Genomic DNA, 16,501 nt, shown 5'->3' with positions numbered 1-16,501 from the left:
ACGTGGTGGCTCACACCTGTAATCCTAGCACTTTGGGAGGCCGAGACGGGTGGATCACCTGAGGTCAGAGGTTCAAGACCAGCCTGGCCAACATGGTGAAACCCTGTCTCTACTAAAAATACAAAAATTAGCTGGGCGTGGTAGTGCGCACCTGTAGTAACAGCTGCTCGGGAGGCTGAGGCAGGAGAATTGCTTGAACCCAAGAGGCAGAGGTTGCAGTGAGCACTCCAGCCTAGGTGACAAGGGGAGACTCCATCTCAGAAAAAAAACAAAAATAAATAAATACCAGTGCATTTTGTATATGTAAACAAAGATATAAAAGGTAAGAGTGACATGGCATAAATATAGATAGAAAGTTTTTAAATCTACCTGACATCATTCACGAAGGTAAACATAAAAAATAAAACTAAAACCACATTGAAAGAAAATAAGAGGGTATGTTTATGATCTAGAGAAAGAAAAGTCTTCTTTAACATTAAAAGCAAAACTATAAAGGAAGAGAAAGGTAAATTTTATTCATGAAAATTAGAAACTTTACACCATAAAAGAAAAGAATCTAACTGGTAGATAAATTTTCAGCATGCATAAGAAATTATTAGAATCCAGAATTCAAACAAAACAACACAAAACAAAAAAGGAAGACCACCTAAAACTCAATAGGTAAAAAACGCAACCCAAAGGACAGTGAGAATAAGCAAATTTACCCACAAAGAAACCAAATGGATAACAAATACATAAAGATGATGAACCTCACTAGCAATCAAGCAAATGGAATGCCATTTTCACTCAAAACAGTGCTGTTTAATAATATCAAATGGTGGTGCGCATGTGTGAAACAAAAGGTAATACAAGTGGGAATACTGGCTGGTACCAATCCTGTAACAGAACTATGGAAGGAATTTGTGAGAGTATATATTAAATATATACTCTCAACACTCAGCAATTCTACTTTTTGCTTTTTACCCTAAAGAAAATCACATGCACACAGAAGGCATGAACAAAGACACCAACTGAAGAAACATTTATAGCAATGAAAACTTGCTATCAGCTTAAATACCAAAGAGAAATGGCTAAACAAACTAGGATACATTAACACTACCGATGCAATTCAAAGAAACGAAACACCTCTACATGTAGTAACATGGACAGGTCCCCAAGACCTACTGCTGACTGGTGAAAGATACAGAACAATATTATTTGTGTAGAAATAAATGAGAAAATGCTTACATGTAATGATTATATATGTATTACACGAATATAGACGTGCAAAGGTACTTATGAAAGGAGCTCTGTTGGGATGAGGGGATGGAATTGGGGAAAGGCTATTATTAGGGGTCCTGGTCAAACTTTCACAAGGAGAATGTATTTCTGTATTATTTGTGTTAAGTGTAAATTAATACTGTTAAGTACAAGTTTAAAAAAAAATCAATCTGCTGATTTTAAACAACCTTGGAACTGTTATCTGAGGAACCTCCTTCCATGGGACATAAGTATGGTTGCTATGTCTTATAGAAACAGGTTCTTAAAACGACAGTTTGAGAAGCCCTTACCACCTCTGGCCTACAATACCATAATAGTTTGCAATAAATATGAATGTTTTTTTTTTTTTTTTTTTTTTTTTGATAGAATCTTGTTCTGTTGCCCAGGTTGGAGTGCAGTGGTGCAATCACAGCTCACTGCAGCCTTGACCTCCCAGGTTCAAGTGATCCTCCCATCTCAGCCTCCCCAGTAACTGGGACCATAGGCATGGGCCACTATGCCAAGGTTTTGTTTTTTTTTTTTTCTTCAATTTTTGGTAGAGACAGGGTCTTGCTATGTTGACCAGGGGGTCGCAAACTCCTGGCCTCAAGAGAGTCTCTTGCCTCAGCCTTCCAAAGTGCTGGGATTACAGGCGTGAGCCACTGTGTCCGGCTATATTAATGTCTTTTAAATCTCTCTCCCATATTACCTTCAAAGCTTTCTTAGATACCTCTTGATCCAAGATGCTCTCAATTCCATTACCCTGCTAATTATCTTCATAACAGCTGTCACTATCTGAAATTTATCTATTTATTTACTTATTTACTGTCTGTCTCCCACTAGAATGGGAATGGCAAGACAATTTTTAATCCATATGATTTTAGTCAAGCCATTTAGAGTTTTCTTACATTATGAAAGACACATTTTATTTACTTACCTTAGTTGGAAAAGGAAATTTGGAAGGTTCTGTTTTGCATGGTGTATGAATAGCCGTTAGAGGGGAGGCCATGAATGCGTCATCTCCTGAAATGTAATTATTACAGTTTGTTTTCAACCAGGTCAAGGATAAAAATTATACAGCTAAAAACCAGATTTGTATTTATAAATACTGGTTTCATGACAGCTCCTCCAAAATTCTACATACTTAGTCAATATTAAGCACAATTGTGTGCAAGGCACTATGGTGTAGGTAGTAACAAGAAGATTAGTAAACACTCCCTGGCTCTGAGGAGTTTACAATTCAAATTATGAAACCTGTGAATAGTTACAGAAATCAGCCTGTAATCAAATACAAGGCACATAATAAAACACTAAAAAGGAAGAGCTTGCTGTGATAGTGGGAGGAAGGGGACAATGATAAGGAAAACAGCTAACATTTACTGTGTACCTTGAATGGGCCAGACACTGTGCTAAGTGTTTTACATGTTTATTACTCATTTAGTACTCACAATGACATGATGAGGTTGATACCACTATCATCCTATCTTTATTTAGGATGAAACTGAAGCACAAAAGTTATTTATTCAAGGCCACACACTTAGTAAATAATGAACATTATATTTCATCCTCAAAAGTCTGGCTATAGAGTCTATATAATCGTAGAAAAAATTTGTCAGGGGAAGAAATCAGAAGAAAAATTTCAAAAACACATGAGGAGGAAAACGGAAAAGCAAGACCCTAAGTTTGATTTCATTCAATGCCTTCTGCCTTATCTTAATGCCAAATATGTCTGGGTGAGGTCTGGTAAGATTACAATGTGTATGTTAGACAAGCCGAGAAGACAGAGGTATGAGAATAAGGAGAGAGTATATTATTTCTGGCATTTAGTTCAAAGTAAGTCATCAGGTAAATTAAGGAAACGCAACAAATTAATAGTGGTATAACACCTAGGAATTTATCGCATAGCAATATCCACACAGTTTTGTAAAGATACACATACAAGGGGCTCACACTTCAAAAACTGAAACAACCTAGGCAGTCAATGTGAAAGTTGTAAGAATCAAAATGGAGTCACTAATATTTATATATATTAAAAAAAAAAAAAAAAACACCCTTGGCTGTGAAAGACCATGAAGAAAGGTTTCTCATGCTTGTATGCCTGATAAACAAAAAAAGTCTACAAAAACCACAACCTTGCACAAAGGTCATCAAAACCCTAAACCAAAAAAATACTTCCATAAGGACATCTGTCCAGCTTGTCCGAACTCAGACTGGTGTCCTCTTTACTACTGATCTTTGTAGCCAAGGATAATTATTTCAAAAACAATTACGTAATTGTCCTCATTTTTTCCTTTAAAAACCTTTGTCTCTCTTTACCTCCTTGAATATGCACATAGACTACTATGGCACGTGTACTCCCAATGCAATGCTCTATTCCCATAATCTTTTCTTTTAGAGAGTCTCTGTTATTTAGGTTGACACCAATCAACACAGTACAGATTAAATAAATTACCAGACATCTACAAAACAGAACACCAAGTAGACATTAAAATGAGAAATTTAACTGTTGATATGTAATGATGTCCATAGTATTTTATTAACTGACAAAGACGAATCACAGTCTATGTCCTAGTTAATGTTTAGCTTTGGGCAACAGAATGACAGAAGGAAGAAGAGACAAAGGAACTTCATATTTTACTACCTGAACCTCTTAAAACAGCCACCTGCACATAATTGCTCTTTATCCCCTTAAAATACTTTGTTTTTTAATAGAATTTCACTTCCTGAAATAATCTTATATAATAGATTGCTTCCTACATCCAGCTCTAGAATATCAGCTCAAAGGCGTAACATTATGACCACTATATTCCCAGTAGTTGACACAAAGTAGGTGCTCAATGAGCATGCCTTGAATAAATCATTTTTTCAATAAATATACATTACTCTTAGAGAAAATTTTTTTTTAAGTTCATGATGGGGCTCCTAAAAATGATATGACTACAAATACAAAGAAAACATGAAGGGAACACACACCTGAAGTTCCTTGCATACTACAGACAGGAAAGGGAAAAGGAAACAAAATTCATAAACTCAGCTTTTAGCAGTGGCATTTTATCTCAAATAGCAAAACTCTCAACTGAAAATTTGATTTAATACTCCAAGTATCATCGAATCACTGAGCACCTATTAACTAAAGGCCAAATGCCAAGCCCTTGTACATATAAAATATAGATGTCAATAACATTAAAGAGATCATTAAATGTAAGAAAATCTTTCAGGTACTAATAATTCTATGCACTGTTGAGGATTCAGAGGAAAATATTTATGCTCCCTTAAACTTTTTATATACATGACAACTAAGAAATGTACGACATTCAAATGAAAGAGCTGTCACTGTGGTCTCATAATCTGATATGGGGGAAGAAGGATTTCATTGGGATTCCAGGAAAAAACAATCTATATATAACTGAAGAGGTAGGAGAAATACATTCCAACCTTACTTTATTTAAGGAGGTAAAAGAGCAAGAAAGTATGTGGCTTAGGGAAACCAGTTTGGCAAAAGTGGTCAGTCAGTAATGAGACAGGTTAGGATTGGCCTGCGGATATTAAATTTGGATACTATTCTTTCTATAGTCTTAGAGAGCCACTGAAAATTTTTAAGGGAAAAATTAATTTATGAAGACTAGGGCCTGAAGTAAAGAATCAGGTAGCAATGCAAAAGACATATGAGCAGGGAGATTCTGGAGGCAGAAAGGCTGAATGAGGACTCAGTATTATAATTATTGAAGCTCAAGGTGGCAGAAATGGGAAGAAAGGAATGGATATTTAAAAAACAAAAATTTTAAAAGTCTACATCCAGTTTTGTAACTACGTAGAACATGAGGAAGAAATTAGAGATATTTAGGATTCTACACTTACAAGCATGGGAAAGTGTTGTGCTACTAATCCAAGGAAGTCTGATAAGTACGGCTTTAGACATGTTGAGTCTGAAGCAGCAAAGAGAAATAAATCCAAATGGAAACTCAGCTAAGAAGCAATTAAGAGACAAACCAAAACCCAAAGGAGGTCAATGCAGGAGAGAAAGACTAAACAGCTGTCAAACAGATAAAACCAAGAATGGTGAAAAAGGCAAGTCAAAGAGCAGAAAGAGCAGAGGCTACAAGAATGCACCTGCACTTAAGAGATAAGAGGACACAAGGGTTCCAAAAAGGGCAAAAAAAGAGAGGCAAGAAAGGTGGAAGGCAAACAAAAACAATGAAGCAAAAAAACAGTCAAGGAAAGAAGAATGTTGCCAGAAGGAAAAAATAAATAGCAGAAAGAATAAAAAAGAACTCAAATGATGCCTCTAGATGGAGGGAGAAAGATAATGACCACAGAGAAACAGGTTCTGCAAAATGGCAGAGGTAAAAGGGAGATTACAGTGGGCTAAAGGAAGGAATGGGAAAGAAAAGAGTGGAAGCAACCAATGCAGGTAGTCTTTCAAAGGTGTTCACAGTGAAATGCAAGTATAAACTACAAATTCAGGAGCTCACAAAAAAAAAAAAAAAAAGGAAAATACAAGTAATTATGTGACTCACAGTTTTCTCCACTAAGCAAAAAGTAGTCACTGTCATTCACTAATGCACTGGACTTTCTCTTTTTCTAATATAGTAATGTACTTTTTGGTCAGGTGTCAATTTTAAACACGTTTCATTAAATATCCAAAATGTTGGCTGCGCATGGTGGCTCATGCCTATAATCCCAGCACTTTGGGAGGCCAAGACAGGCGGATAGGAGTTCCAGACCAGCCTGGCCAACATGGTGAAACCTCATCTCTACAAAAAAAAAAAAAAAAGTAGCCAGGCATGGTGGTGGGTGCCTATAATCCCAGCTACTTAGAAGGCAGAGGCAGGAGAATCACTTGAACCTGCGAGGTGGAGGTTACAGTGGGCCGAGATCACGCCATTGCACTCCAGCCGGAGTAAAATTCCAGTTCAAAAAAAAAAAAAATGTGTAAAACAGCCAGGTGCAGTGGCTCAGGCTATAATCCCAGCACACTGGGAGGTCGGGCAGGGGGGTGGGGGAGGGGAAGTAACTTGAGGTCAGAAGTTCAAGACCAGCCTGGACAACGTGGTGAAACCCCATCTCTACTAAAAATACAAAAATTAGCTGGACATGGTGGTGGGCGCCTGTAATCCCAGCTACTCAGGAGGCTGAGGCACAAGAATCACTTGAACCCAGGAGGCAGAGGTTACAGTGAGCTGAGATCATGCCACTGTACTCCAGACTGGGCAACAGAGTGAGACTCCATATCAAAAAAAAAGAAAAAAAAAAACCCAAAATGTGCAAAACTGGAAGGAAATCTATTACTGTAAGATTTGACCAGTATGTACAGATGAACAAAAGCAAGGTATTTTGATCATAATGGTTTGACTGACAACTACTGAGTTTTTTGCACTTCAAATTATTAACAGTTAAGCATGAAAAAGTAAGGTTATAATTGGCTTGTTGATATATTCCAGGCAAAGTAAGTGTTAAGATTAAAATCCGTTTTACTTAAAAGAAAAGAACGTGGCTGGGCGTGGTGACTCACACCTGTAATCCCAGCACTTTGGGAGGCTGAGGCAGGTGGATCACCTGAGTTCAGGAGTTCCAGGCCAGCCTGGCCAACATGGTGAAACCCCATCTCCGCAAAAATACAAAAATTAGCTGGGCATGATGGCGGGCGCCTGTAATCCCATCTACTCAGGAGGCTAAGGTGAAAGAATCGCTTGAATCTGGGAGGTGGAGGTTGCAGTGAGCTGAGATCGCACCATTGCACTCCAGCCTGGGCGACAGAGTGAGACTCCATCTCAAAAACAACAACAAAAAAACCCCACAAAGAACAAAACTAGCTCTTTGAAGGCAAATGGTAAACAAAGAAGATAGTAAATTATTTATGATGGACATAATCAAGTTACAAATATAAGCAAACTGTTGCTTCAGATCCTTTGTGAAATACAGAGGGTAAGAGGGTGGCAGAGCATAAAAAATTAAAGAGATTGAAAAGATTTTTTTTAAAAACTTACTTTTAGGATTTCATCCACACAGCTCACATCACCAGAAGCTGATGCCTTGAGAGAAAAAGCAGCACACATTAGATTTTATTAGTAGATTTTAGTATTTGCTTCACAGACTTAAAAACATTATTAAAAGTATTTATGACCCCACTACTCTAAATCAGTATACTGTTTAGAATCTTTGGATTAATTTCCTTAAATACAAATTTTTCGAGCACCAGAAAATTTTAATCACCAAACTATACAAAGCTGGGGGAACTTTACAGTTTTCAAACGTTTTAAGTTTTTTATCCTATATTTTAGATTATAAATAATTTTAGAATGTAATTTTCAGGTGTGCAGCTTGTCCAAAATTTAAGCTTATCTATATATAAAATCTATCATGATACTGAGATACATCATTTCACATAAACAAAGTTAACCCATTTATGCCAGGGGTTGCAAATTTTTTGTGTGAAGAATCAGACCTTGGCGATGACCTTGAGCAGTAGGATATAAGTAACTCCCACGAGCTTAGCATTCCAATAATGGAACACGAAGCATAAATGGGTTAAACAAGTATTACTGAAAGATTACTAGGCTGGAACATGGACATTTTACATAGTCTTTCTAAATCACAAAAAGCAAATTGCTTATTCTAAGGCACAAACAGGAATTAGAGAGCCAAACTCAAGTCAAATTCTAAAGATCACGTTGTTTAAAGAAATAAATTACCATTTTACTGTTCTCTTGAGAGGAGTAATTAGATAACAAATGCCACTCAAAATGAGTTTCCCAAGGCTACTGGAAAGATGTTTTAAACATTTGCAAAACAGCATTTTGCATTACCTGGATTCTTCCTTCCTTCCACCCTTTTGAGCTAAGAGTTGTTAATTTTTTGGCTACTGACATTGTTTTCCAATTTTTTTTTATTGCACAAACTACATGAAAAGATAAAATTTGGGGTTGGGCACGGTGGTTCACGCCTGTAATCTCAGCACTTTGGGAGGCCAAAGCAGGCGGATCATGTGAGGTGAGGAGTTCAAGACCAGCCTGACTAACATGGTGAAACCCCATCTCTACTAAAAATACAAAATTAGCCGGCCATGGTGGCACATGCCTGTAATCCCAGCTACTCGGGAGGCTGAGGCAGGAGAATTGCTTGAACCCGGGAGGTAGAGGTTGCAGTGAGCTGAGATCGTGCCATTGCACTCCAGCCTGGGCAACAACAGCGAAACTCCGTCTCAAAAAAAAAAAAAAAAAAAAAAAGACAGAGAGAGAGAGAAAATTTGGGCCAGGCATGATGGTCATGTCTATAACCTCAACACTTTGGAAGGCCAAGATGAGAGGATCACTTGAAGCCCGGAGTTCCAGACCAGCCTCGGCAACATGATGAGATACCCGTCTTGAAAAAAAAGATCTAATTTCAGCTATTTCACAATGAAATGTTCCAGAAGGCTTTGGTAAGCAATTCAATTTAAATTTCAAACCATCACTATGAACCTGGAACAGCTGTCTCCATCCTTTAAGTATAACCAGAGAAAAGGATCATAGCATTCAAAGTATACAACATTACCATTTCCACAGACCCGAAAGTCCCATTTATCATAACCATACACCATGACCTGCATCTCATTCATCAGTATCAATGTAAGCATAGAAAAGTTAATTTTGTTTTTAAACAACAAAGGTATATTGTTCTATAAAATCAAAATGCAGAAATTGAAGATATCAATTGGTCATTCTTTTATTCTATAACTGACTTGTCATCTTAATATTTGAAAACTGTGAATGACATTTTCTCCATTTCCCAAGAGGACAAGTTAAAAGATCTACGGATCCACTTAGGAGTAACTCACAAGTCTGTCTTTACATTTTTTTTCATCTTTCAACTTTTACATTCCTTACTATTAAGGCAAAGAAGCAGTGTTCAAGTTCAATCGTAATTTCATGATCAGTCAATTACTTCACATAGTCACAATGTTAAAAGCTCTAAATGTGTGACTTACATCCAGCGGTTGGGAAGGTATTTTCAGCTTGGTGAGATGTGCTTTGCTGCTGGGCTTCAGCTCAGTCATGCTGTTGCCATGAGATTGGCTGCTGTAGTGCTCAGAGGACAGCTTTGGTTCCATGGACTCCTGTCCGTCCATGGGCCGCACATAGGCAGTGGGTTTCTGTAACATTGAATTGGACTTTGACATCAATGAGGGTGGGAAAGATTGATTTGAGTGCTGCCCACTTGAAAAAGGTACACGGGAAGGAGAATCCCAGTTTGCATCAGGGTCCCGAGGTGATTTGGAGCGTTGATGTTCCTTGCTATGGTGATCATTCCCATGAGACCTGGAATGACTAGAGCTTAATGAAGAAACAGCCTGGGGTTTTCCAGGGCTGGAAGAACGTGATTTGGAGTGTTCTGATCCATGCTGGCCTTTTTTCCGGCTACTGCTCCCACTACTGTTATATGACTCACGGTCATGCCTCTGACCACTACTGTTAGTGCCACTACTGCTACCTGCACTGGTCCGCTGGCTACTATGTCCACTCTGTAAGCCTGAAGACCGTTTCTGAGACTGAGAAGTGCTGGGTGCGGGTCCTACTGGAGTCCATTTGCTACTCTGATGAGAGCCTCCATGTCTCTGTTCAAAGAAATTTGGGTTAGATTTTTCATCTGCTGATGGTGGTACTGTAGGCTTGGGAATTGCAACAAGCTTTGGTATAGATCTGTCTCCTATGAAATCCTTCATTTCATCGTAGTTTCCAAGCATACTCTGAATACGACTTGATAACTTATCTTCTTTGCTAGTCTGCAAAAAAATAAAATAAAATTATACAATGAGCATAATCAGAAATAAAATATGCTTCTGAACTAATTTTCCAAACTTCTAATGGAAAGGGGCTTTTCAAAGGAAGGCTTTACCTCATATCTTAACATTAATACCTTGAAGCATACTCCAAATTTATCATTCTGTAGTGAAAAAAAAATCATTGAAAAGTGCCTAAAAATAACCATACTAAAATATAATCCGAGCGCAGTGGCACGTGCCTGTACTTTCAGCTACCCTGTGTAGCTGAGGCAGGAGGATTGCTCGATTCCAAGATTTTCAGGCTCCAGTGCACTATGATTTCACCTGTGAACAGCAACTGCACTCCAGCATGGGTGACATAGCAAGACTCTTGTCTTTTAAATTCACAAAGTATTTTGAAGGGCCAGGTGCAGTGCTTCACACCTGTAATCCCAGCACTTTCGGAGGCCGAGGCGGACAGATCACCTTATGTCAGCGGAGTTCCAGACCAGCCTGGCCAACATGGTGAAAACCCATTTCTAGCAAAAATACATAAGTTAGCCGGGCGTGGCTGGACATGGTGGCTCACACCTATAATACCAGCACTCTGGGAGGCCAAGGCGGGCAGATCACCTGAGGTCAGGAGTTGAAGACCAGCCTGGCCAACATGGTGAAACCCTGTTTCTACTTTAGCTAGGCGTGGTGGCAGATGCCTGTAATCCTAGCTACTCAGGAGGCTGAGGCAGGAGAATTGCTTGAACCCAGGAAGTGGAGGTTGCAGTGAGCCGAGATTGTGTCATTGCACTCCAGTAAGACTCCATCTCCGAAAAAAAAAATTAGCTGGGCAAGGTGGTGCATGCCTGCAATCCCAGCTACTCAGGAGGCTGAGGCAGAAGAATCACTGGAACCCAGAAGTCAGCGGTGGCAACGAGCCGAGATCATGACATGGCACTCTAGTCTAGACGAAAGAGCGACACTGTGTCTCAAAAAAAAAAAGTCTTTTGAAGAACAGTAATCTGCCTTTATAAAATTAAGTTCCATAGGCCAGCAGATTAGCTAACGCTTATATTTTGGCAGTTTATGAAAATACTATATTCCTTATAATTCAATGTTATAGTTAGAAGCAGAAACAAAAATTTAATGAACAAATGATACCCAAATGACTGTCTATAACAATAGAAAAATCAGACTGATACTGAAGACACATTTATTCAAACATACTAATAATCTCTGAAACTTTGTAAACTAAGTAGCAAATGGCAGTGAGGAGTAACAAAAGCATCTACGAAATATTCATTTTTTATTGATATCACACTTAAAGAACACCTAGGAAAAATCAAACAGTGCAAACTGATCACAAAATTCTAATTTAATTCAAGGCTCAGAATGGTGAAGTACCCGCCCATAGTTAGTAGCACAACTAGGAAAATAGAGATAAATGTATGAGCCAACTCAGAACACATTTTTAAGAACACAAGACAGTAATAGGAGGTGGTTTGGAAGATGACTTTTAGGGTGCTAGTAACGTTCTATTTCTTGATCTGAGTTGTATGAAGCTGTTGATGCTGTGAAAATTCTTCAAGCCATAATACCTATTTTGTGTATTTTTCTGTAAGCATAATATACTCCAAAGAAAAGTTTATCCCCAAAAAAGTATGTTCTATGTAAAGGACAGGAAAAAAAAAAGTTAAGTAGTATTCATAGTAATTCTTTTCTAATATAAACATTTAAGTAGGAAACATTTTAAAAGCAAAAATGTCATGCTAATGGGAAAAAACCATTCACAGAAGGGCAACTTACAACTTTGTATGGCTCTGCAAAAAGAGGAGAGCTAGGTGGGAAGGCGTCTTCACCCTGCTGAATTTCCTGATTCCGCCTTTCCCGTTCTTTCATACGCAGCACATTCCGGTCTTCACGGTTCATGTTGCTATGAAAAGAAACAGTCTTTGTATCACAAAAATAAAAGGAAAAATTAAATATTCTGTACAGATTTTGTCAGTTTAACACTTCAATCACAGATTCCCTTTTGACCTCCAAGTAAAAACAGGCATTAGTGCCGAAGCTGGGTTTTGGTAACGGTTTTATCAACATATACCAATAGTGTCTTCCACAACTATTCCAAGGAAACATTAGTCCTGAATATTAGAACCCACCCCAACAAAACACTTAACTTTATCAATGTTTGAAGTACTCTGTTAGCTAAAAGCAAAAACTTGTACATTCAGAGGGAAAGTAGTATTTGAACACAAATCCTCAATATTTCCTTTAGGGCCTTGCTCTTCAGAAATCTGCCTATTCTTTGCCCTTAGAAGCATATAACCCACTCCCAACTACCACCCTTCCCCCCAGGGTCCAGTTCTTTTCTCTACTTTGCATCTACCTTATCTTGATTTCTTTTTGTCCCAAACACAGCTTCCTTGGTGTCCATCCTTACAGTAGTTTGACCTCAGCTTTGTTGTTGCTCTAGATTCCCTAAAAAATGACATTTCTGCTCTAAATATATTAATATTTCAATTAACACCTCAATAAATGGCAAAACCCAGGTTTTCAGTAAATGGCAAAACCCAGGTTTGATTCCAAGTTAATCAAAAATTAACTTGGGTTAGTTAACAGTAACTAAAATTGCATTGAAAAAGGAAGTCTTTGGAGTGGGGGAAAAAATGGAAGTCCCATCTCTATAATCATGACAGTTTGTCTTATTTTCACTAGAACAAACCAAAAGAAATACAGCCCATTTATAGCAGCAAGGATTTTGGTTAAATAGACAATGGTAATAAAGGCTGTCAAACTCTGGCACTAGGGATTACCAGGGAATCTGCAACTCTTCCCTGGAGACAGATTAAATAATCAGACCTGGTTTTGTTTTTTTTTTAAAAAAAAATGTCCCACTGGAGCCCAGAAGGAAACAATCAGGTTATATGTGTGAAGCATTTCTGGCCTATAATGCATAAATCTAATCAGAAAATTAAAGTTCATCAAAAACTATAATTATAAAATTAGAATTAGTAACAAAACCAGTATTATACTCTTTTTTTTTTTTTTTTGGAACACAGTCTTGCTCTATCATCCAGGCTGGAGAACAGTGGTGTGATCTCTCAGCTCACCACAACCTATGTCTTCCGGGTTCAAGTGATTTTCCTACCTCATTCTCCTAATTTTTTTATTTTTAGTAGAGACAGGATTTTACCATGTTGGCCAGGCTGGCCTCAACTCCTGACCACAAGTGATCCTCCCGCCTTGGCCTCTCAAAGTGCTGGGATTACAGGCACGAGAGCCACCAAGCCTGCCTCAATACTGTACTTTTGAGGCCTTTAATCAGTGGTTAGAATTAGTGAAAGCAAACATTTAAAATTAAAACTTCCTGATTTGCATACTAAGTGTCATGCAATAAAAGCAATTTAAAGTTTAGAAAAAAAAAAAAAGAAGAGACCCCAGGTGGGAGGATCACTCGACCTGCCTAGCCAACATGACAAAACCACATCTCTACTAAAAATAAAAAAAAATCAGCCAGGTGTGGTGGCGCACGCCTGTAATCTCAGCTTCTTGGGAGGCTCAGGGGCGAGAATCACTTGAACCTGAGAGGCAGAAGTTACAGCGAGCCATGATTGTGCCGCCACTGGACTCCAGCCTGGGAGACAGAACAAGACTCTGTCTCCAAAAAAAAAAAAAATGTTCTAAGTGTTTCAGATATGTTTTCAAATTGTTTTGTATGTGTACAATTTTCTAATAAGCTTAAACAGGATTTCTTTGGTTTCGCTAGTACTTAGCACTCTACAGAACCACAAAAAGTATTTCAATCTTTCTTTAAAAAATACCACAAAACTTAAATATTCATAAAACAAAACCAAAGAACATACTCCATCACATTTGAACCAAGTAATAGTTTTACATCACTAACAACCATGCTTCAAATAGGCCTCTTGGGTTATGGTTCTGCCAACATACCTGAGAGACGAAGGTGTATGTTAACTACCAATTTCCTTAAATTTTAATCCTGAAAGATCTGAAAACTTTTTTTTTTTTTTTTTTTTTTTTTTTGAGACGAAGTCTCGCTCTTGTCCCCCAGGTTGGAGTGCAATGACACGATCTCAGCTCACTGCAACCTCCACCTCCCGGGTTCAAGCAATTCTCCTGCCTCAGCCTCCTGAGTAGCTGGGATTACAGGTGTCTGCCACCATGCCCGGCTAATTTTTGTATTTGTAGTAGAGATGGGGTTTCACCAAGTTGGCCAAACTCCTGGTCTCAAATTCTTGACCTCAGGTGATCTGCCTGCCTTGGCCTCTCAAAGTGCTGGGATTACAGGCGTGAGCCTGAAAACTTCTTTAAAGTATAGTTTAAGGCCAGGAGCGGTAGCTCACAACTGTAATCCCAGCACTTTGAGAGGCCGAGGCGGGCAGATCACTGGAGGTAAGGAGTTCAAGACCAGCCTGGCCAACACAGTGAAACCCCATCTCTACTACAAAATACAAAAAAGTAGCCTGCCAAGGTAGCAGGTGCCTGTAATCCCAGCTACTCGGGAGGCTGAGACAGGAGAATTGCTTGAACCTGGGAGGCAGAGGCTGCAGTGAGTCAAGATTGTGCCACTGGACTCCAGCCTGGGTGACAACAGCAAGACTCCATCTCAAAAAAATAAAAACAAAAAATAAAGTATGATTTAATTTTATAGATTGAGCAGCATTAAAATCATCATTCAGGAAATATTTCTATATCTCTTGTAAAAATAGGTGATTCCCATAATAAAATTATTTCTGTAATTCAACACCAAAGAAACTGTTTTTTTTTTTAACTGGCTACCTGTAATCTCAGCACTTTGGGAGGCCGAGGCAGGCGGATCACCTGAGGTCAAGAATTCAAGACCAGCCTGGCCAACATGGTGAAACACCAACTCTACCAAAAATACAAAAATTAGCCAGGCGTGGTGGCAGGTGCCTGTAATCCCAGCTACTCGGGAGGCTGACACAGGAGAAAAGCTTGAACCCAGGAGGTGGCTGAGATGTTGCCACCTCAATCTCAGTGAGCTGAGATTGCATCAATGAACTCCAGCCTGGGTGACAAAACGAAACCACATCTCAAAAAAAAAAAGAAAGCAAGAAAAGAAAAAATTAATATACCAGTTATAGCGCTTATTCTCTTATTTTTTTCTGATCTTTTTGTATCAAATATATGGGGTTTTTTCCTTCCTGTGTCTCTTATCATCACTATCTCCACCTAAGATGAAATAAAGTTTGCTCCAAAAGCAATAATTCCAGTAATCTGAACTACTCTAATGTTAACATGAAATTTAAATGAGTCAATGTGAAGTATATCTTTGTCATACGGGCAAAACTATTTTATAGGTCTGAGAATACAGGAATAAACAAGCTCAGTTTCCTTTTTTTTCTGAGACAGAGTCTGGCTCTATCTCCCAGGCTGGAAAGCAGTGACACAATCTCAGCTCACTGCAACCTCTGACTCTCGAGTTCAAATCATTTTCATGCCTCAGCCTCCCAAGTAACTGGAATTACAGGCACACGCCACCACACCTGGTTAATTTTTTTTTTTTTTTGTATTTTTAGTAGAGACGGGGTTTCACAATGTTGCCCAGGCTGGTCTCCAACTCCTGACCTCAAGTGATCTGCCCACCTTGGCCTCCAAAAGTGCTGGGATTACAGGTAGTGAGCCACAGTGCTCAGCCAACAAACTCAGTTTCTCACACAATACTCTAACAACATCCTTCTAACACCAGACGTGTGGGGGTTTTATCCCACACACAAGTAAGCAATTGCACAGTGGCTCACGCCTGCAATTCCAGCACTTTGGGAGACCAACGAGGGCAGATTACCTGAAGTCAGGCATTTGAGACAAGCTGGCGAAACCCCTCCTCTACTAAACCCCTTCTCTACTAAAATACAAAAATTGACACAGCATGGTGGCACATGCCTTAATCCCAGCTACTTGGGAGGCTGAGGCAGGAGAATCACTTGAACCCGGGAGGCAGAGGTTGCAGTGAGCCAAGATCCCACCAGTGCACTCCAGCCTGGGCGACAGAGCAAGACTCCATCTCAAATTAAAAGAAAAAGTAAGCAATCAACTCTTCAGAAAATACCAGCTGGGTGTCCTCTATCTCCTACCTGGAGATAATGTCAGACCCCATAGGTTGAGTGAGGGTTCAGTCCCTAAGGCTGCCCCCCACTGTTGATGTCAATCCCAAGTCCCAGGTTGTTTTACCTGTGCTTCTGACCAACTGGCTAAAAATTGGGATTCTGCAATCCCTTCCTTTGGTTTTAATAATTTGTTAGAGAAGCTCACAGAATGAATGGAAACCTGGTCACTGGACTCTTACAAACGTTATTTTAAAGGATATAAATAAACAGTAAAATAAAGAGTTACAGAGGTGAGATGTACAATGTTGTAGGAGCTTCAATTCCCTTGGAGAATGGTGTGCCACCCTCTCAGCACATGAACATGTTCTAGCTTACCTTTCTGGAAGCCCCCTGAACTCAGTCCTTTTGATCTTTTTTTTTTTTTTCCCCCAAGATGGGA

General features: G+C 39.0%; 1 protein-coding gene across 1 annotated transcript in view; it reads right to left on the bottom strand.

Moving 5' to 3' along the window:
* The window catches only part of AFF4 (ALF transcription elongation factor 4), an 89,048-nt gene that overhangs the window by 51,606 nt on the left and 20,941 nt on the right, over window positions 1–16,501 (bottom strand). The window contains 5 exon segments of the mRNA XM_017871991.1: window positions 2,177–2,241; window positions 2,244–2,262; window positions 7,227–7,271; window positions 9,206–10,000; window positions 11,780–11,906. Coding sequence (XP_017727480.1) covers window positions 2,177–2,241; window positions 2,244–2,262; window positions 7,227–7,271; window positions 9,206–10,000; window positions 11,780–11,902 — 1,047 coding nt within the window. The 5' untranslated portion in view covers window positions 11,903–11,906.

This window comes from Rhinopithecus bieti, unplaced genomic scaffold, assembly GCF_001698545.2.
Source record: "Rhinopithecus bieti isolate Rb0 unplaced genomic scaffold, ASM169854v2 scaffold_5889, whole genome shotgun sequence".
Lineage (NCBI taxonomy): Eukaryota > Metazoa > Chordata > Mammalia > Primates > Cercopithecidae > Rhinopithecus > Rhinopithecus bieti.
This window is presented reverse-complemented; position numbering and strand designations above follow the sequence as displayed.